The sequence below is a fragment of the Plectropomus leopardus genome, chromosome 19 (assembly GCF_008729295.1).
Source record: "Plectropomus leopardus isolate mb chromosome 19, YSFRI_Pleo_2.0, whole genome shotgun sequence".
Classification (NCBI taxonomy): Eukaryota; Metazoa; Chordata; class Actinopteri; order Perciformes; family Serranidae; genus Plectropomus; species Plectropomus leopardus.
Window position 1 is genome coordinate 12,685,723 of NC_056481.1, and position 21,130 is coordinate 12,706,852.

The 21,130-nt window shown below is 38.9% G+C and overlaps 1 protein-coding gene across 2 annotated transcripts in view; it reads right to left on the bottom strand.

Annotated features, from left to right (window-relative positions):
* Positions 1 to 21,130, bottom strand: part of adam11 (ADAM metallopeptidase domain 11) — a 33,407-nt gene that overhangs the window by 10,304 nt on the left and 1,973 nt on the right. For both annotated transcript variants that reach the window (XM_042507453.1, XM_042507452.1), the window contains exons 3-16: positions 18,603 to 18,679; positions 17,999 to 18,065; positions 10,009 to 10,091; positions 9,425 to 9,482; positions 7,067 to 7,130; positions 5,801 to 5,934; positions 4,291 to 4,365; positions 4,094 to 4,165; positions 2,268 to 2,434; positions 1,683 to 1,767; positions 1,423 to 1,513; positions 937 to 988; positions 477 to 576; positions 176 to 247 (exon numbers count right to left, since the gene is read on the bottom strand). In XM_042507453.1, the coding sequence (XP_042363387.1) occupies positions 176 to 247; positions 477 to 576; positions 937 to 988; positions 1,423 to 1,513; positions 1,683 to 1,767; positions 2,268 to 2,434; positions 4,094 to 4,165; positions 4,291 to 4,365; positions 5,801 to 5,934; positions 7,067 to 7,130; positions 9,425 to 9,482; positions 10,009 to 10,091; positions 17,999 to 18,065; positions 18,603 to 18,679 (1,197 nt within the window). The remainder of the gene's footprint in view (positions 1 to 175; positions 248 to 476; positions 577 to 936; positions 989 to 1,422; positions 1,514 to 1,682; positions 1,768 to 2,267; positions 2,435 to 4,093; positions 4,166 to 4,290; positions 4,366 to 5,800; positions 5,935 to 7,066; positions 7,131 to 9,424; positions 9,483 to 10,008; positions 10,092 to 17,998; positions 18,066 to 18,602; positions 18,680 to 21,130) is intronic.

Sequence of the window (21,130 nt, forward strand, 5' to 3'; positions counted from 1 at the left end):
ATTTGGGGGATTTTTTTTTTTTTTTGCCAAGTTGCTTATAATAATATTTCCCATGTTTTTGAAAGAAATCCAACCAATTTTCTCAGGTTTCAGGTATTTAAATGCACGTGAAAGACATGCAGCACAGGAAAACTGATCGATTCAGGTGTTAAAGGGATAATTCAAATGTGCTCACCACCAGCGATCCACAGTCACATTCCTCTCCCACCTCCACATATCCATTCCCACACTCTGGTGGGTCTAACAGCTGCAGGGACAAAAATAATATATGAGTTACCATAGAATCAAATAATTCATATTAATGTATGATATTGATGTAAAACAGGTCTTTACAGTCAGTAGATTTGCTTCGATTATCGTGTAAAAAAAATCAGGTCATGGGTTAAGAGAGGAAATGAAAGAAGATGAAAGTAAGCAGAAATCTCGGTGTACTCTTTTGATTTGCAGAGCCTCTCCGATGACCAACCATCGCTCACCTTGCTGGGCTTGTTAAAGAGACAGCTGCCTCCTCCCTGTTGGAGGAAGCGCAGGTACTCGTCTATACTGCAGCGAGAGAACTTCCTGGGGAGGTAGTAACTAAATGATAAAAAACAAAATCACTCACTGTGACATTTGCTCGGCAACATTTGCGTTATCACAATATTGCTTAACACCTTCAAAAGTTGGAGGAAAATGCTAAAAAAGCTACATTTACATGATACATTAAAAATATATTTTTAAATTAAAATTTAAATAAAAAGTAAATTAATAAATAATAATAATATGTAAGAAAGTATTCACATAACTTATTAATGAAACCATAGATGCTTTACTTGAACATATTTCACAAAGATAAAAGCGACTTGGTGTGGAATATGTCTGTTTTTGTTTCCATAAACAGACTGCTTTATATACTACAGGAGCTGATTAATGTTTTGTAAATACAAAAGTACATACCCAGTGTCCTCCATGATACAGCCCAGCCATGGGTCTGGACATCTGCAGTCTCCTGGACACAAACACACACATACACACAAATTCTGTGGTCAGGACAGGTCATGACTGCAAACAGCTACTCTGAGCTACTCTGCGACCACTTGAGGGAGCTGTCAGGGCAGCAGAGGTGAAGTCTTTTCTCAAAGATAAATTAAACATTATCAGGAGTTCCCAGTGGGAAATAGAACAAGTGCTGCATAACAAATGTACACTTGGGTTTGGTAAAGGCAGGTTTTATATATAAATACTTGAAGATACTTTGCTGGAATAATAAAATATTGCAGGAATCATAAGAAAACTGGAAAAAAAACTAGTATATGTGCTTGACACGAGCATCTAAATTAAAAAGCTTGTACGCCTCTGTGTTTCTGAATCATGACAAAAGATATCTGTCCTCCTATGAACCCTTGTGCAAGATCTCAACTGATATCTGCAGCGTAGTCTCACCTGCAGCCAGTCGCTCTTTGTTTCTCAGCATGCCGATGTTCTGGCCAAGACTCTGACTCAGTGTGATGGCCATGGGGCCCACACTGCCAAACTGGAGACACACAAATAAATCAAGTTAACAACAACAGCCAGGAGGAGGAGAGAGTAAACTGTCCTGAGTTATAGGCTCATAAGTCATTACTTCTATAAATACACCATTTTTATGAAGTTCACTGGACAGATATCATGATTTGTAGCCTCTGTAATCTTTACAGTCTCACCTCATTGATGCCTCCACCTCTCGTGACTGAGCAGATGCCCCCGATGTAGGCTGCCTCACTGCGGCTGCTCATGAACGTCCTCCCACTGCAAAGACAAGGAGACGGCTGTAATAATAGGCACAAGAGGAGGAGGACGAGGAGGAGGAGGGAAACCTGAAGAAGATGACGTTAGAGGTGGAAGTGGAAGAGAAAGTGAACAAGGAAGAAGAATTCAAAAGTAGACGGAGGCAAAGGACAAATAGAAAAAACAAAACAAAGGAGAAGAAGAAGAACAATGAAAAATGAAGAGGAGGAAGAAGGAGAAGAAGATGAAGAAGAGCACAGATGAGAAAAAGAGGGAGGAAGGAAGAAAAGAGGAAGAAGGAGGTGGAGGAGAAAGAAAAAATTAGAAAAGGCAAAAGACGGAAATAAAGAAAGATGGAGAATAAGACTGAGGTGGTGGAGAAGAAGAAGGCAGAAAACAGAGGAAGAAAAAGAAGAAAGACAAGAAAAAGAGGAAGGACAAGAAAGAGAGGAAGAAGAGGAATACAGAGAGGGAAGAAGGAGGGAGGAGAAGGAGAAGAAGGAAGAGAATTTTTGACCCACGAGAAGAGGTGAACGGCGTCGCAGCGTTCCTTGATGCTCTCCTTTCTGTACTTCATAAAGTCGCGCAGGGTGAGCAAGGCGTCGTCACCCACGGAGACCCTGTTTTCTGAAGACCAGGTTTCCATGGCCACCAGGACGATGCGTGTGTTCAGCTGATCCTTGTAGATCTGGAAACATTAAAAGGGGGAAAAATACTTTCAGAAAATTAATCTTTGGTCCTGTTGTCAGTCATTTGCCTTCAGCCCTTAAAAACAGTTGAAGTAAAAACTGATAACAACAGATTACAACAAAAACCACTGACAAAAAAAGCAAATATTACAGTGATGGGAAATGCTCTATAAGATAGATCAAAAAAAAAAAAAAATTGCTAACAGAACATAACTTACTAACATATCTAACTCTTGTTTTTAATTACTATTTTTTAAGTGACCATAATATGAAATATTTTAAGTGTTGCAATGACTTAACAGTTAACATTTAGCCGCATTTATACATGGTAAAAAGATGAGAATGAACTGCAAAAAAGTTTAATGTCAGTAGGAAAAAAATTCCAATCTTAAGGTGTTAAGCTTGTGCAAGATTTGTGGATTGTTGAATATTTTTCTAAAATGCAAATGAAGAGCATGCTGAAGGAGAAGACTCTTCTGTCATCTGCTGAAGTTTTGTGGAATAATAACAAAGAAAGCTGCATCCTTTCAGAAGAACATAATAGCCAAATCCAGAGGTTTTAAATGAGAGGAGGATGGAGCTGAATCTACAGACATGTTAATAATCTCGGCACGTACATTTGGTTCTACTTAATTTCAGAGACAGTTGAACACAATGTTTGAAACAGTGTGAATACTGCAGATAACAGAGACAGGTGTATATGTCTACTTCAGACACAGAGTGAAAGAAGGGAGGCAGCAGTCGGTTGCCATGGAAACCAACATTACTGTGTTTGTCCTCACTCGTCAGTGGAGGGTTTCCCGTGCTGATGCTGCAGCAGAGGAGGTGAATTTTTCTGCACTTCATTTGGTTGTTTTGGAAAGTGATCATGTCCGAACAGCTGGAGCACATGCACACAAAAATATATAGTATACGATGCAAACAGCTCAGTGTTTTTAAAGCCTTAACTTGTCACTGCACTGTATTCTGGAAAAAAGGTTTCAGGTTTTCAGAGTTCTCTATTTGCATGAAATTCTTTCTTTTCACAAAAGTAATAAACATAATGTAAATATACAATGATCTTTGAGTTTGGGCCTACTGTCAGATTTACCTGGATTATCTTCAGAAGTTATACTATGTTAATTTGCATTGTTCCTATCAAATAAACTATAAATAAATAAAATAATATGTGTTTGGTCTTTGATTATACTATGCTGAAACTGATCGATGAACTCATACATAGAAAGCAATATGAGGATTAAAATTAAACTGGTCTTAATGTGTATTGAGATTTATATATAATTGATACATCAATACCTGTTATACCTGCATCAAAATAGACACAAGAAACAAGACAAAATGAGCAATATCTATTGAAACATAATAACGGATAACCTATTTACTGATGGTGAGAAATAAATAGATGAAAGCAAATGTTTGGCATGCAAATATGGTCAAAAATAAAACCCAACAGAAAAACAGTTTGTTGGATTAATGTGAATAAGGGATGGCAGCTGTCCCACTCAGGAAAGTTTCACTGGCAAGCAAAAAGCTCTGAAATAAGCCAACTGTCCTGGGTAAGCTCAAGAGACTCCCGACAACAGAGTCACTATGAAGTGCTGCCATGGTTTAAAAAAAGGGATGACAGGAAGAGGAAGCTTAACAATACTTCCACTCACCGCGTCGGCCATGTTCACCACCGCTTTGGCAAAGTTCTTCGTCTGAGTGGACGACCGACGGAGCTGCACAAACTAGCAGGGGGTGGAAAAAACAGCGTTACTTTCTTTTTATCCTTTTTTTTTGTGCTGATGGCTTTCTATTTTTGCCTTCATGCGGCAGATACAGAGATACGGTTAAAAAAAAACGTCACACCAACCAGTTCATGGTCGTTGACCACCATCAGTTCGATGTATTTGGTCTCAGTCTGGACAGTGCGCTGGCCTCGCCGCACCTGGAGGGGGCGAGAGATCAACGGAAGCAGACTTTTGAGTCTGCTGTCATAATCACCTTCACATAGGACAAACACACAGAAACCCAGCAGGTGAAGCCATTACTCACACAAAACGCACACACACACGCACACACACACACACAGACACGCACACGCACACACTGCTGGTGGTGAAACTCTAGTCTTCGTCCTTGAGAGGAGAAAAACACAACTTGGAGAACAACAATCCCTCTTTCATTAAGCAGAAAATCAGTTGCCATCTGAAAAGATAAATTGCAGATTCTGTCTGATTACTTCAGGAGTCTAACAAGAAAGAAAACTCATTTAAAGCCCCTGAAAATGTCAAATCTTTTTTTTGTGGCATGAAATATTCACAACTAAATAAGTGACAAAGTCTGAGAACTAAAACCCTTAGATATAATTTAGTCAGATTTAAATGCTCAAAAACTCTTCTTTATCAGGACTGTACAGCGATGATTTCATCAGATTTGACCTGAACAAAAAAGCCACTGTCTTCACATTTTGATTTTAATGTTTCAAATTTCTGTTTGGTGCACAGAAGTACATAACAATGTTATTCTACTGAGCCAAGCCCATTTAAACCAATAGGAAAGGAGCAGACGAGCAGAAATATCGACAATCGAAAACAGTAAGAAGTAGATCATTGGACAGAAATTAGACAGATATATAGGTTAGGGTCAAAATGTCTAAATGTATGCACCATTTTTTTTTTACAATAGTGAAGACAAGACCCGACTTTGTCTCTCTCCCTCTCTGTTTAGACACAACTGATGAACATTGTGGAATCACTGGATACATATTTTATCATTTATATGACCAGATCATGTATATGATACGAAATATATCCTTTATAAAGTTCATAATTGAGTATTTAGAGTCTTTTCCTTCCAGATTCGCTCATGGCTTGTGGAAAAAGTAGATCAGATGCCAAAACTCTTTGCCTCACTTAGTATGAACATATCTGTGAATATAAAACTGGCCCCGCCCCTCAGCTGCTCGACTCCAGCTCAAGCGGACGAGCTCACCCTTGACTTTTTTTGCTCATTATGATCTTCATTAGAAAAGCTTGATAACACTGGAGGTCTTTCTGACTTCAAACCCTCAGTCAGAAATGTATAGTCCAAACCAGATCCAAAATTAATCGAGTGGCATCACTTGAGTGATTTTCTCAGATTTAAAAATGCTCCTCCAGACATTCGACACTTGACTTTTTTTATGAGCATGAAAGCTGAGACAAGCTCTCAGCATGCGTGTGAAAATTTGGCATCATCTCACAGACGTCTCTGTGAAATATTCATTGTGTTTGCATGTCTCAATGCTGATGTTTCCCTCGTGGTGACACTTGCTGCGGCCATGTATGTGCGTACGTGGAGGTGTGTGTTGGAAGACTCATAGAGGCCGTTTGAAAACTGACTTGTCTTTTGGAGCGTCTCCGGCCTTCTGTGAAGACGGGCTTCTCCTGTTCAGACCAGACGTCTCCATCCTTCAACTCAACTTCACTACGGACATCTGTCTGCCCCTCCGGCTCCGAGACGTTCACAGAGCACCCTGAGAAACACACAAACCCACACACACACACACAAAAACATTCAAGGCACAGAGTAAGTGAGAGTGAGAGAGAAAAGTGGCCAGTCATCAGTCCGTGGATGGATGTATTTTAGTCCCCTGATCTGCAGGAGAAATCAATAACACACAGCCAGCAGAGGAGAGAGGAGGAAAGGGGAGAGTATAACTGGCCAAATGGGGAAGAGAGAGAGGGAGTGAGGAGGCAGGAGTGGCAGGGGTTGGGTAACAGGAAGGAGGGAGAGGGAGGTGAATCCAGAGAGGCAGAGGAGTGTCAGGGACAAAGAGGAGAGGCAGAGAGAAGACAGCCAAATGAGACGTTTAGCAAGGGTGAGGAGGGCAGCCGGACAACCTGAGGAAAGCAATGTATGCTGCAGTGTGTGTGTGTGTGTGTGTGTGTGTGTGTGTGTGTGTGTGTGTGTGTGTGTGTGTGTGTGTGTGTGTGTGTGTGTGTGTAAAAAAACCAACCAAAATCAAGATTTTCATTACAGAACATTTGTTTTAGACTGTCCAATGTCAAGGACAAGGCTGAACATCTGGGCTTACCTGTAACAAACTGCTTTCTGCCAAGTTTCATCAACATCTAATACTTCTTCTAATACACGGATCAAAGTATGCATATGTATGTGTATGAGCGACTGGATTGCCGGGGTAGGTTCTCTTTGGTTGTTTTTTAAAATTTTATTTTGGTTTGGTTTATCTTATTTGGTTAGATTTTTTTTGACTGTGGATCTTCCTATATCTATGTCATTTGGATAAAATCAGTATGTTTCAATGAATGTTAAAATTAATAAAAAAGTTGAATGGCAAAAAATCCAAAGAAATACACGGACCAAATATGCATTATATCGCAAAGTTTCTTTAAAATCAAGCTACTTTGAGATATCACAAAAGTCGGTCATTTGTATATTATAGCTGGATCAGTGCAACGGGTATTGTGTCACTGAGGATTAGGATTTAGAAATTAAAGAGGCAGTGCAGAGACAGGGATTTTGTTTCCCTTAAACTTTTCTCATTTCATCAGAGAGGACTGAAAAACTTTACAAACGTTACAAGGGGAAGTAACCGTGAGGAGTCTCGGTGTGGAGTTTCTCTGTGAGGCTGACAGTGGTCCTACCTGGACAGGGAGGTGGGAAGAGGTCAATGTCCGGCATACGACACACAATGTGGTCACTCTGGTCCTGAAGGGCGATCCCAAAAAAACAACACAAAAAGAGTGAAAGAGAGACAGAGAAGGAGGGATAAAGAATTAATCATCTTTTTCTGCAGCTGAAAAGGTCTGAAAGAAATACTCAGTTTACAGTCGAACAAAAGGTTTGAGGTAGAACTACTTTTTGGAGCCGCTTGTTTCAGAGAAACGCTGTCCAACTTTCAAGGGATACTTTACACTTTTAAATCAGCTTTTTACTGTAATATTGTTGATAGTATGTGTAAATTAACTTCAGTAAACTACACTATACTACCTGCACCAAGAACAACCTGCTCATTTCCTGGTCAGATTTTCACTGGCTCTAGTGCTGTTGCTCAAACAACAGTTTACATTTCCACATTTCTATCAGCCCGCCATCACAGTTAACTGGAAAAAAACATAACATAAGCAAGGCTTGGCCTATAAACACGCACTTCACAAATACTGGCGGATAACCAAACTGCTAGCACTTGCCATCTTTATTTGTAATTTAGAAATTACTGCAGTGAACTAGTTTCATGTTCCAACAGAGCAGACCGACACACACAGGTTCATCTTAAACTGTCAAGGCTGCACCTCTTTTTGGGGGATAAAGAACCAACGAGCCAATCAACAGTCATGCAGTGCAGATTTTAAATACAACATATTTTGCTTAATGTTTGACATGTTTGGGGAATTTTAGGGACATTATTTAAACAAAAGCTAAAACAATGAATATTCAAAACTTTTCCAAAACTTGCTGTAATTCCAAAGGATTTCCAGGCCTGGAAAACAGTATTTCAAATTTTATAACTTTTCCAGGACTTTTATGACTGTAGGAACCCTGTAAATAGCTATTTTTCCAATGAATTTGCAAGACACAATGTCATCCAGGGAACAAAATGTGTGTTGTGTTGTTTTCCCTATCAAGGCAATCGGTAAATTATTATTATTATTATTATTTTACAGATGCAATTTGACATTTCACAATGCAATGTCAGACAAAAAAACAATTCATTAAATCATACTTTCTGTGTCTTAGCATTTTCAAGGCCTTATTTTGGATGAATGAATTCAGTGTCATCTTTGTTTGTTTGCTTATTTGGTTTCACTGACTACTGACAGTCACACAGTCATCTTTAGTTAAGTACTTTTACAGAGTGAACCTCTTTTTCAGTTTGCCCAGAGAGCATGGAGTGTTCAGCATCTAAGATGGATAAATTAAAAAAATGCAGAATTGAATAAACATATTTAAACAAAAGAAGGGCATTTCAAGGAGATGTACATTTTGAATTCAGAGTCTTTTAAGGATCTGCAGAGACCCTGCAGACAGCAGCAGATGGTGAATCAGGTCAGAAGGAAATCTGACATCCGCCGTTGACGTTAAGCTGTTTCAGGCTTTGGTCATCAGAAGTGAAACTGCAGAACTGAAGCATGAGGATGTAGACCTGAACAAATCATGGTTTTAGCACCATAAGAGCCGTGAAATGAACTTGAGTCCGCAGACTCTCTGAGCGAGAAAGCACTGCTGTGTCCTCTAAAGCAGCGATGCATCAACAGGAAGGAAAGTGCTCTGATGCATAATTAATCAATCACTGGGCTGTCATAATGGCAATAACACTACTGGACACTGTGGTACACTTGAGCTGGGGATAAATACTTTATGAAAATGACCCATCTGCGATAGAGAGCCGAGCAGAGAGAGAGAGAGAGAGAGAGAGAGAGAGAGTGAGGGAGTTTGAAGATGAGCTGGGAGGCTATTGATCCATCGCTCCAGTCTATGTAATTGAGCTGTACTTCGATTACTGTGGGCCTTAATGGAAAAAAAAAAAGCTCAGCCTCTTCCACTCCAAACACTTTCTCCCCGCTGCCTTCCATCACTCTGTTATACATTTATTTCTTTCTAATACTCAAATCAAATCTGAGCATTTTTGAAAAATATAAAAAGCCTCTTTTGTTTTTGTCGATCATTTGAAATTCCTCCTCTGCGAGATGATGTCTCGCTCAGATATGAGGCAGGATATATGTTTCAGTGCTGGTGGATTGTGTATCAACTCAATATTTCCATTCAGCAGCTCACAGATAGAGTAACACGGTCTGGACTGACGGTAAGTCACAGAGACAGAGAGCAAAAATGAGACTGTGGACGGCTTTTAACCACATTTTGTTGAGTTTGACAGTTTGGTGCCAGTTTTGCGAGGTTGGTTTTTGTAGCTGCTTTGGATTAAATGCTGTGAAATTTGATGTGTGTGTGTGTTTACAGCTTATTCGACTAGCTGATCATCCCCTCCTAAAGTCCTGACTCACCTCTCCACTGTCGACAGGTTCAATCCCGTATGAGAAGTTCCCGTCAGAAAACATCCCCCTGAAAAACAAAAAAAAAACAAAACATAGCAGCGTGTCTGAGGATGTTCGTGTCACTCTGTTGTTGTGCTTTTAATTTAACCTGTAATAGCAAATTTTATAATAAAATAGGAATTTGTCAAAATGTTGAAACTTTGCTGTAGGGTATATTCTTTAAAATAATACTTTGAAATTTGGGGGGAATATGCTCATTCACTTTCTTGCTGTGAAAGTTGACAAGATTAATACCTCTTATGGCTGTACTGTGAATCTGAAGCACAAGGACTACAAACAGGCGGAAACAGCTAGCCTGGTGCTGTACAAGGGGAACAAAATCTGCCTAGTAGCTCACTTTTTAACACACATTTCATTTCTTTAATTAGAACAAAAACCAAAGTGTAACTAGTATAGCCGTCTCATGGTTGTATGCCCACACAAACACGTCAAATGTGTTTTGTGAGTTATGCAGCAGGTCTTTGCATGTTTGAATCACATAAAACACCAAATATGGGGACCAGACTGAGTCTAGATTGCAGTATTGGACTCACCGCAGGCCGTGGCAGGTGGACAGAGCAACCCAGGAGTCCGGCAGCCCGCGCACACGCCCATGGTAGTAGCAGTGTTCTCCTCCCTGGAAACAAACCAAAGATTACAGTGAGACACTGAACCCGCCATCATCCAGTAACACGTTCACTTCAAATGCCCTCACTTTTGCTAATCTACGGGCCCCTAAATACACACAGGGCAGGTATTCACTGTCAGCCCGGGGCCCGCAGCTGACCTGGTGGGTCGCATGCAGGATATCAGTGACTACTGTACGACTCAGCCTCCGGGAAAACCTACACCTACAGAGGCTGCAGCTGAGTTGAGTTTCATCCAAGGAAAAGCAGTATGTGTATAGTGTGTGTGTATCTATGTTAGAGTGATGGAGAAGGCTATTAAAGTGCGGAAGGACAGAGGTCAAATGGGAGTGGACTCTGGTTTCAGTGTAAAGGAAGCGTAAATAAACATGGGGTTTTCTTTCAAACAACATAGTTTTTAATAAGAAGAGGCGTATTCTGCATTCATTCACCTAAGTATAAGAAGTCATAGTTTGGAGTTTATGAGTGACTTTGGCAGCAAACCAGACAATAGCACCAATTTCAGGTTTCTTCAAAATAAAATCAAAGAATATCACAGTCACAGGAGTTAAAAGAATGACTGTATCTCTCAATTATACAGAAACCTGACTATGTTTTCTTAAAGATGCTAATGCATTTTTGAATAAGAACACAAAAAACCTTCAGAAATTACAGTAACTTGTAGATTAACTGTAACTTGGTTGAAAAACCTTTTTTAAAACACATGAACACATCACAAAAACAAAAAACAATTGACTTTGAGATGAGGGAACCTGGAGTGCGGAAATACTAACTTATTTATGGCTTTTAGGACTCTTTCCTATGGCACTTTATAAGCCATATATTAGGAAGTATAATCTTTTTTAACCATTTTCATAATTTACTGTTTGTCCCCAAAAACAAATTATTTCCGCCCTGTTTGTAGTATCTCACCTTCCAAAAAAGAAAAACAAATAAATCAAAAAGCTACAGTTCCATTGAGACCATTTTCAGGAAGTGACGCAGGTATTTTGGCGGTAACTCAATAGAGTAAGGGGACCATAAACTTTCATTTATGACTATTTCCCCCCTGTTTTAAGATGTGAATATGTTTGTAACACTCTCTAAGTTCCACCCTGTTTGGTTAAGTTATGAAATTTAGCTGGATAAATCCAGATCAATCACAGAACAACGGCTAACCCTGTTAGGTCTGTAGACCAGTATAAACCAGTCCACCCATAAGGATTATGGGACATGAATGCCTGACAATGAAAAATGTCCCTATTTTTAGAAAAAAACATGAAAAAACTCAGCTTTTCCCCCAAAAGTTTTTAGGTCAAAATGTTGCTGCATAAAAGGAATGACCCTTTTAGCAAATTTGATAGTTAAGAAATAAAATTATACATATGCTTTTAAAGGTTGACCTGTAGGGCTCACTACTAAACTGCATGTATAATCTGTGGCGTGCCATTTTCATATAGGATAACATGACAAACTTTGTCTCTTTGGCAGAACTGCTGTCAGGTGCTAACTGTACACCCCCCTTCCAGGTACCTTCACCTGATTATTCATAATCTCCTGAAAGGCTCCGACTGGATGATCATGTTTTGAATATTGTGTTTCCACACTGCCTCTCACAGTACAGGAATGATCAGATTACGACAATCGGAGAGAGGAGACTTGCCGCTGTCAGTCAAGTAACACGTGCGAGCTTAAATGTGTGAGTTACAGAAGTTGTTGAGAAGAAAATAAATCCCGCATGGCACAATTACACTGAGGAGAGGATTTTCTTATAATCAAGTAGCCTTCATTTTTATGGACAGAGATTACAGTCACGCTTTTTTTCCTAGCTACAGAGAGTGTTTGTGCGTGTGTGTGTGTGTGTGAAAGAGAGGGTCAGTTTCAGGTGTTTGTAATGAAGCCCAATAAGTCATGTCTGCCACCTGAGCCTGCTGTTGTCTGGCACGGCTGATGGACCAAAAAGAAAAAGAGGCAGCGCAGAGCCGCTGTTCTTCATGCTTGGTAAACCTTTACTCCGAGCTGCAACTCAAACCTGAAAAAATTCTCGGACGTCCTGTCAAACTGAGTACAAACCCGCAAGATAAAACTTACAAATTACTAATAAGACTTCACATTTCTGTGCGTAAAGTGGCTTCATCACTAAAATGGGCTGCTGTGCTGAGTTCACAGGGGGGGATTATTCCAACATTTCAGCTGGGATCTGTTTCAAGATAAAAAAGAGGCTTTTTTATCCCTCACCAGGTGGGAGTCCAGCGTGGGGGAGCTTTAGATGAAGCCGTGTCTTTCTGTCCATCTGTCAAACATCATGTCTCAGATCTCTGAGGACACAGTGGTGGTTTGCTTTTGATGAATTTGGTGGTGGTGGGGGGGTGATTACACTGAGGAAGCTGTTAGAAAAAGGCTTAAAAGGCTGTTGCTGCTTTTCCACCAGTTCCACGTGACGAAGCTAACTGGTGAGGCCTTAACTAACAGGCTGGTGAAAATAAGTGTGTGCTTCATTTTTGGAGGATGAAAGATTAAAGCAGATTTGAGCTCCCAAATGTTGCTGGATCAACATCATTACAAATAACTCCTCGACTCTTTTTATTGCTCTTAGTTGGAACTGATGACATTTCCTCTGATTTAAAACCTTTAAGAGGTAGAGATCACAAGCTTTGTCCAGGCAGTATTGGAAGAAGTAGTCAGATCCTTTACGTAAAGGTCCAGTGTGTAAGATTTAAGAGGATTTGTTGTCAGAAATGGAATATAGTATAAAAAGTATTTTCTCTATTCGTCCATTAAGATCTACATACTGAGCAGATCCTCTTCTATGGCATCCACAATGCTGCACCGCCTTGTTTCTACAGAAGCCCAGAATGGACAAACATAACACTGGCTATAGATAGGCTGATTTGCCTTTTCTTATCAATCACTGTAGTTAGCAGCCCCTCTGCGACGAGCGGAATAGCATTTTTACAGGTTTAAATCACTGGGTTTGTTTTAGAGAGGAGGAGACCTCTGCAATTAATTCTGCTCATGGTAAAAAAAAAAACCAACTGAACTTTAAGATCTGAAAGTGGGATCACATTAGCAGATGCTGGGCTTGCGACCGATCTATGATGAGCCGAAAAGAGTCAGGACAACAGTGATGTATAAAACTGCTTTGTTCGGTTTAAATCACCCGGTCTGTTTTGGGTTTTTTTTGTTTTTTTTGTTTTTTTTAAAGGCGACCTCTACATATATTTTGGCTCATGTTTAAATGTCCTGATGTACTAAATGTGTGCTAAATGCAGGAAAAAAACGGAACTAAACTGAAAGTTACATGCAATACATTAAGTAATTCAAAGGAAAAGCAGTATTATTTGTGAGTCATATTTGTGAAGCTGGAACTGGACATTTGTTGTGATTTTTACACAAAAATGTCTTTATGACATTATAAATGACTACCAGTTGCCAATTAATTTTCTGTCAATTAACTAAGTCATTTATCAACTTTCCTCCTTTCAGCTGTACGTGTATATACTATTGATTAGTTTAATATATGACAAGACATTCTAGACGCTGTTTGTATTTTTTTGCGTGCAAAACTCTCAAAACAATATGTCAGATGAAAGCGGAGGAGTAAAAAGTATAATGTTTCCCTCTGAGATGTTGTGGAGCAGAAGTATAATTTTGGTATAAATAGAAAAACAACAAAAAAAAAAGTATAAGTACCTCAAATGTGTACTCCAATACAGTACTGATTATGAGTACAAAAACACTAAAACCCAATGAGAGTAATTTACACAGAGCTTATTTAGATTCAGTACCAGTTCATCTGTTGAGGAGGAAAAGGACTTTAATCTTTCATACTGAATGGTGAGACAGCCAGCAGCACTTAGTCCGAGGTCAGATAATAAATAAATAAAAGGTAGGATTACGAGGCTAAATGGAGGAAATCAAATTGCCTGACACAGCAGACACACACGGTCTGTGAGTGCGCTTTTCAGATGAGATGTATGCGCTTCAAATAATGGCCACTCACACACGCAAAGAAAGCACGTTGGAAAAGAGATGATTGACTAAACATGAAATATAACCAGTGCTTGGAGGGGGCTGGGGGCATTTAAGGAGGACATTAGAAGTGAGTGACTATATGAATGAAATAAAAAAAGTGCTTGCATGCACAAATCCAGGCAGATACCTGGTAACATCCAGGAGAGATGGGGATTCAATGTGACATTAGAAACTAACTGAATTAGAAAAGCTCGAGTTTGTTCCACGTCTGGACTTTAACTCGGCTTTGTCGAGCTGACAGAAGAGCGAAGGAGAGGTAATCAAAGAGTAGGAGCTAATGTAAAGTGAAAGGAAGATTAGATGGAACAAAAGCATACTTTATGGATATTAGACATCCTCTCTGAGAGGGAAGCATGTTAATTTTATTTAGTTTAAGATAATCTAGAGCCATAAACAGGCATGCAAAAAACAGAATTATCTAAAAGTAAAACTATTTGGTGAATACCAGTACCTTTGAAACCTTGGCAAAATGGCTTGATTTCTTTCAAAACCATGGAAAGAAGGCAAAGAGTGATAAAAGAAAAATCGACCAAATATGATCAAGAAATTTGTTAAAAGTACAAGAAAATTACCTGGAAAAAGAAAAAAAAAACAAGGATATGACCTGGTAAAACAACTTTGCAGCATGATTTTAAATTTGCAATTATGATCATTATATAGTTTTTCACTAGCTTTAAAAAAAATCCTTAGACATTTTCCCAAGTGTTTTAAAAGTAATTCTTCATATCTGCTAATGTCTTGCAATTTGTAGAACACTTCTAATCAAGTTGCAAAACATATCCAAAAAATTAGTAAGAAATTAACAAAAAGTTACAAGAAAATTACTGGAAAATAGAAAATAAAAAGAAAGAAATCAAAGCAAAGTATTCAGCAAAAATAAAAAAAATATATAAAAAACAGCACAACATATAAAAACAGCTCCTATCAATTCCAGCCTATCCCCATCCCTAATTCAATTCCTCTTTTAGTCATGTGTCATTGAGATTCAATCCCAACAAGACAGTCACCAGCTCAATGCAATAACGTAGATCCACAGGGACCAATAAAAAAGTGACACACAAAGGCAGGGGGAATTTATAGTCACGTCAATAAAACTAAATAAATCAAGACGGAGATGGAGATGGAGGGTGAGGGGGCTGCACTCACGGGGTTCTCACTCAAGGATGTGGAAAATAAAACGGCCATATTAGCAATTTGTGCATTTCTATTGTGTTATTTCTTCATATAAATGTAAGTGTTTGCATATGTGTCAGAAAATTTGCAAGGATTTGCATAAATTTAGTTCATGTGATAGCTCAGATAGACAAATACAGTATATATTAACTGACATCTGCCTACAATTTTATGATGATAAATTTGCATCATCCAAGCCAATCTGAAACAATTACTCAAGGTCAAAATTAAACAATTCCCCTACTGATTTTACTAACTGTGGACTAAAATAAATCGGATCACATAAATCTTAATATCTATCCCTATATCCCTATTCTTTATAGAGATTGTTATGGTTTCTGTAAACGCTTTTCCAGAAAAGTGGCATCGCTTCACCTGCTGGACAAAAAGTCAATTTCCAGACAACGTGACTTGGTATGACAGTTCACTTGAAACTGTTCAATGGTCGTTTATGTATTCTGTTGTTTTACGTTGTGAAATGTTTATATGAATGGACTTTCATGTATTGTCCTGTTTTAGGTAGTGTAGGCTACTTGCTGTTCAGCATTGTTTTTTGTGTTTTTAAACCTGCCCAGGGACTACAGATGCAAATTAGCTGCTGGCTAACTCTGGTGCAATTACTTTCAATTTTGCACTGTCACTGTAAAAACAAACAATACATTAAATTAAAATGAAATTAAACTTGCAGGCCATACCAGCCACTTAAGGGGAGAGGATTCAGCAGTCAGTGACAGTAAAAAAAAAGTGAATAAAACAGGGGTTTTAACAACTGTGAATCACCATAAACACAAGGTCCTGAGCATAGAGTCATAAATGTGCACATAAAATATTAGGCTGATTGGTCCAGTATTTAGAAAGATTAGCTGCGATACACTAATGCATGCATACACACACGACCAAATGCGTGACACCCTCCAGACTTAAGCCTGGTGGAGATAATAAATCCTACTTTATCACTTTCATTGGCAAAAGGTCATTTTGTTAACATTTTAAGCCTGACAAATAGAGGAGTTTTGAGGCCAACACAATTATCAATATTTGAGAATTTAAAGATGTCATTCAATACATTGGTCTACATTTGTTTTTCGCATAAAGGAAATATCCTTTAAGTTTCGTAATTAGAGCATTTTGACAAAGTATATACTGAGAGGGCCATTTTAAAGTTGACAAAAAAGACTTGTCGGTTTTCTCTGGTACACCAACTGTCTAACAGAGACACTGTACCAAATTACTGGGCCCCAGTTGGCAGATTTAACAATCAGCCTTTAAAAACTTTATCAATGATCTCTCTTGAGAGTGATGAAATGCCTCAGGGCTTAGCTGCTTAGCTTCCCAAATGTTTCACTATTTTTGGGGCTCTTTTATTTTTTTCAAAACATGTATCAGCATAGTTTATTTTTCTATAATTTACCTCTTATGTAATCTAAATATGTAAAAGGTATTATGATAATTGCTGTATATTATATATAGGTGGAGAGATAATGAAATCCATCTTTTTTCCTCTGCCTGGACACAATATGCTCTCAAATGTTTTGATTTGAACCTATGCAAATAAACTCAGTAATTACTGAAACATGACACATCTGGCTCCAGAGGTCAGGGCAGAGAGTGGCTGTGAGATTCACTTTAGTTGGTTCTGGAAATGGACATTATTTGAATTCCCCTCACAACACGACAAAATAGAGCCACGCTGCTGCAGCTACTGACTGCTGGTACCCATGGCAACCATCCACTGATTGGTCAGGTGGTCGTTGGCAGAGACAAAGAGAGTGAACGAGAAAGACGGAGAGAGATAGTGAGAATGGGACAGAAAGAGGAAGGGACGGAGACTGAAATAAAAGCGCAGGATACAGACAGAGAGAGACTGTCTCTCCCACCAGATGGTGTTGAGAGTCAAACTGTCTGCAATGACTGTCTGTCTGTGAGACTGAGTAAACAAACAACACTCAGATTTTGTTTGCTCAAATTCATAATGCATGATAGAGAGGACAACATCAACATTTCAATTGTCAGTCTGTGTGCAGCTACTGTTTTTGGACACTAAAAATTTGGAACATTATGTTGACTGATGGAAAAAAAAGTCTGCAGCAAAACACACGAGCTAACAATCACCTGAAGCAACACATCTTCACAGCCATTTACACTCACATCTAGACATTTAAAACATTTGCCATTTCTAGGAATCGCCGCCAGAAGGCAACAATCGGTTTCACAATTGGTTATTGATTCTCTTCAATTTCACTCAGGAGGATACACCCATTGGAAACAATACACACTGGACATAAACACTACAGTGCTGTATGCATTGGCACAAAATCAATTTCTATTCAACTGGATAGAAAATCTATCAAATTCTGATTGAAATCAGAATGCAAACATTTGTAAATAGTTTATTTTTGTATAGTTTGACATTTTGGCATCTTGGCTCTTTCAGTACAATGTTATTAAACTAGAAAGATGAAATGTGTCTATTAGTGGAATTAAGAGGTAATGTTAGGTAAATTTTGTTACCTTTAGACAGAGCAGGGCTCGCTAGTTTCTCTTTTTTCCAGTCTTTAAGCTAAGCTTTGCTTAACTGCTAGCTTTAACATCATATTTCCCTGACACACATGAGAGTGGTGTTGATCTTCTGGTCTAACCCTCTACAAGAAAGCCCAAGCATATCCTTAAAAAAGTCAAACAACCTCTGTAGGATAAATATAAGTCTTACCATATTCTGTGACAGCTGTCCATTTTCGTCATAGTGACGCTCCACATAGTCTGTGGACAGCAGGTTACTGCAGAGAAACGGAAGAAAAAAAGTGAGAATGGCTATAATCCTTCTAACATTTAGTATGAAATCAGTAATTGTTTGAAGCAGCAACATTGTCGCAGTGTGTGACTATTAGCGGCAATTAAGGATCATTAATTTGGAGTGATATTTAACAGAATAAAATTCTGCATCAAACATTATGACTTGAATCTAGATGACGAAATTATTGATTCATAAGTAAAACCAAAATGTGTGAAGATTAATTTATTCTAAGTGCTTAGAAAGCCTGTGAATGGTATAACATAAATGCAGTCCATTAGAGCAGAATGTGCCGAGCGAGAGGAGGGGGAGGGGAGGTATACATTTAGCCTGCAGACAGTCCATCTCATGCCAACACACAGGACATACAGTACGGTCTGCAGGTGGGCGGGAGACAAGGATGAAGAAAGATGTGCCTGCAAGTACAGTCATGTCTGCAACTGCTGTAAACAAAACATTTAACATCGTTTTGCACCTCTGTTGTGTAGCCGTGCAAATGCTTTGCAGGCATGTGGGGACTTACTGGTTGAGTTCCAGGTCAAGGATGAAAGATGTGCCGAAGGCCTCCACCAAGAAGCTGCTCTGGGCCAGATGGACGGGCTGAGTGAGGGATTAAGGAAGGAGGAGTGGGGAGAAGAGGGAAGAGAGGAAAAAAAGGGACTGAAATTTACATTTGATTACACCAGTGATAACAATAGTTGGTTTGTACACTTTAGTAAATCAAATTAATCACAGGAAATCAATGGCATTGTTCAACCAATTGGTGGGTGGAGGTCAGTGGAGGATGCCCCGCACCCTCCGACAGAGGTCCTAGCTAAGCCCGAAATCCAAGAAATGTCTGAAAATCCTTGAAACGTCCGAAAATCCTTGAAACATCCTAAAATTTTAGAAACATCCTGAAATCCTAAGAAGAGCATGGCTTAATGAGATGGACGCACAATGTGAAAACATAATGCATCGCACTATGTAACGTACAGAGTAGACAGAGACAGAAGTACTCAAATTACAATATGGAAATTGTCTACATTTCTCAGAGTCGAGGTCATGCATACATTTTTGTGCTTTGGTTCTAAGTTTATGTCTCGTGGCTCTGTCTGCACAGAGAGCAAGTAGTCAGACAGAACATGGGTGTCTAAAGCTTACTTTAAGAATAATAATAATGCCTTCATGTCTTATTCATATCCCTGCATGCTGTTGGTCCCAGACACGGAGCTGAGAAACGACAGAGTGAAAGACGTAAGAGAATTGATAGCTGTTCTATTTAAAATAATTTACAGTAAGTGTGCATAGACACGAAAGCTACAAAGACATACAGTGTGTAATAAAGGGAAGTCCTGTTCCATTAATCACTCCCTGAGGGCGAGGCAGCCTCATCCATCCCTGAGGCTTTTACGGATAAAACTGGGTGTTGGGGCTCATCAGTTCCATGTAACCTTGCTCCAAGGTGAGCCTCATCCACATTATAAGATAGAGGTCTGCGGTGGCTCCCATCAGTACTTACTGGCTGAACTACAGGGCAGGTCTCATTAGTATTGCCATGCCCTCTCTGGAAACCACTTAGTATCAGTCTAAACCTCCACTGGGTCCATACACCGTAAAATAAAAGCCAACAATGGTGCCTGTGAGTAGAGATAAGAAGGCTGCGTCAGAGCACTGGCTGTGGAGTGGAATTCTTAAATTATTGTGTGTTTTTTTTTTAGCATTATTATTATTTTAACATTAACCCTTTTAAACCTGAGCAAATTGGTTTGATTTCTTTGAAAAATAATAAAACATGGGGAAAAAAGGCAATGATCCATCTAGCCAGAAAGGTCCCACAAATTTCAAGAAATCAGTAAAAAGTGAAAAGTAAATGTCCAGTTAGTTTACAATGATCAAAAAACTAGGTAAAAAATTCCAGGAGAGTATATAAACTATAAAAATGTACACATATTGTTAAAATTTTCAGAGTATGCTGTGTCATTTGGGAGTTTTGTTTGTGTTAAATAAAATAAAGAAATAATAGTTTGCAGCGCTATTAATGCTCTGAATGCTGTTTAGAGCAGGGTTCCAAAAGCTTAAGGCAAATTAAATTTAAGGCTTTTTTAAAGCCACTCAGGATGAAATTAAGACCAATTTTAACCTTTCACCTAAACTGAAAAAAGAGAACATAAATCAACCTTTTTTTAAAGAGTTAAGAACAATTTTGCCCAAACATTTATTTTAACAGATAATATTAATATTAAAAAGTCAGATCTGGTTAGAATTGGGAAATATTGAGCATTTGTTTGTGATTGTTTTACTGATTTCATGTGCCTCATTCTGTATGTGGGATTATTCCACTGCTTTAATTCCCAATTCCCATCATGAAAAGTTTAAGAAGAATCGAGAAAATTATTAAAAAAAAAAAAAAAATGTTATCAATTACTTTGTGATTTTATAATGAAAGACTGATTAAAGACATTTTAATACCAATAAAGGCCTTATCTTAGGGTTACTGAGTTTAATGTCTATTGAGATTTCATAAGGATCCGCAGGAACCCTAATAGAGATCCTTCAAAGCTCAGGTATATTTGGTGGATTAAATGACAATCCATATACAAGAACTTAACATACTTTTTTATGTAAAATTCACACAAATGATTATTATTTTGTGTTAGGATTCATTTACTTATAGTTTACAGCTGGTAGAGGGTTTCTGGAGGCGGATTCTGCCTCACATCTAAATTCACATTGTGTAGCGTGGCAGCACTCAGATTTCTCCATGGAAAACAACGAGCGCACGTCTTCTAGAGGGCGCCTATAGTCTCAGAACAGAGAGGTCACGAGACGGCACGCTGCCCACAGAGGGTAGCTGAAGGTCGCACCTGTGTCATATCCACTGACAGGCCTGCAGCTGACTGACAGGCAGAGTTTATAGTGAAGGTAACGGGAGAGGACAGGTAGAGGTGTGAAATATAATCTAATGGAGTGGAGAGGGACGCAGCTAGAAGAGGGGGAGGTGGGCCGAGTTTTCTCTGCCTTGTGGTGGCTTCAGCAGACTGGGCATCATGTGAGGGAGGGGTATGTGGG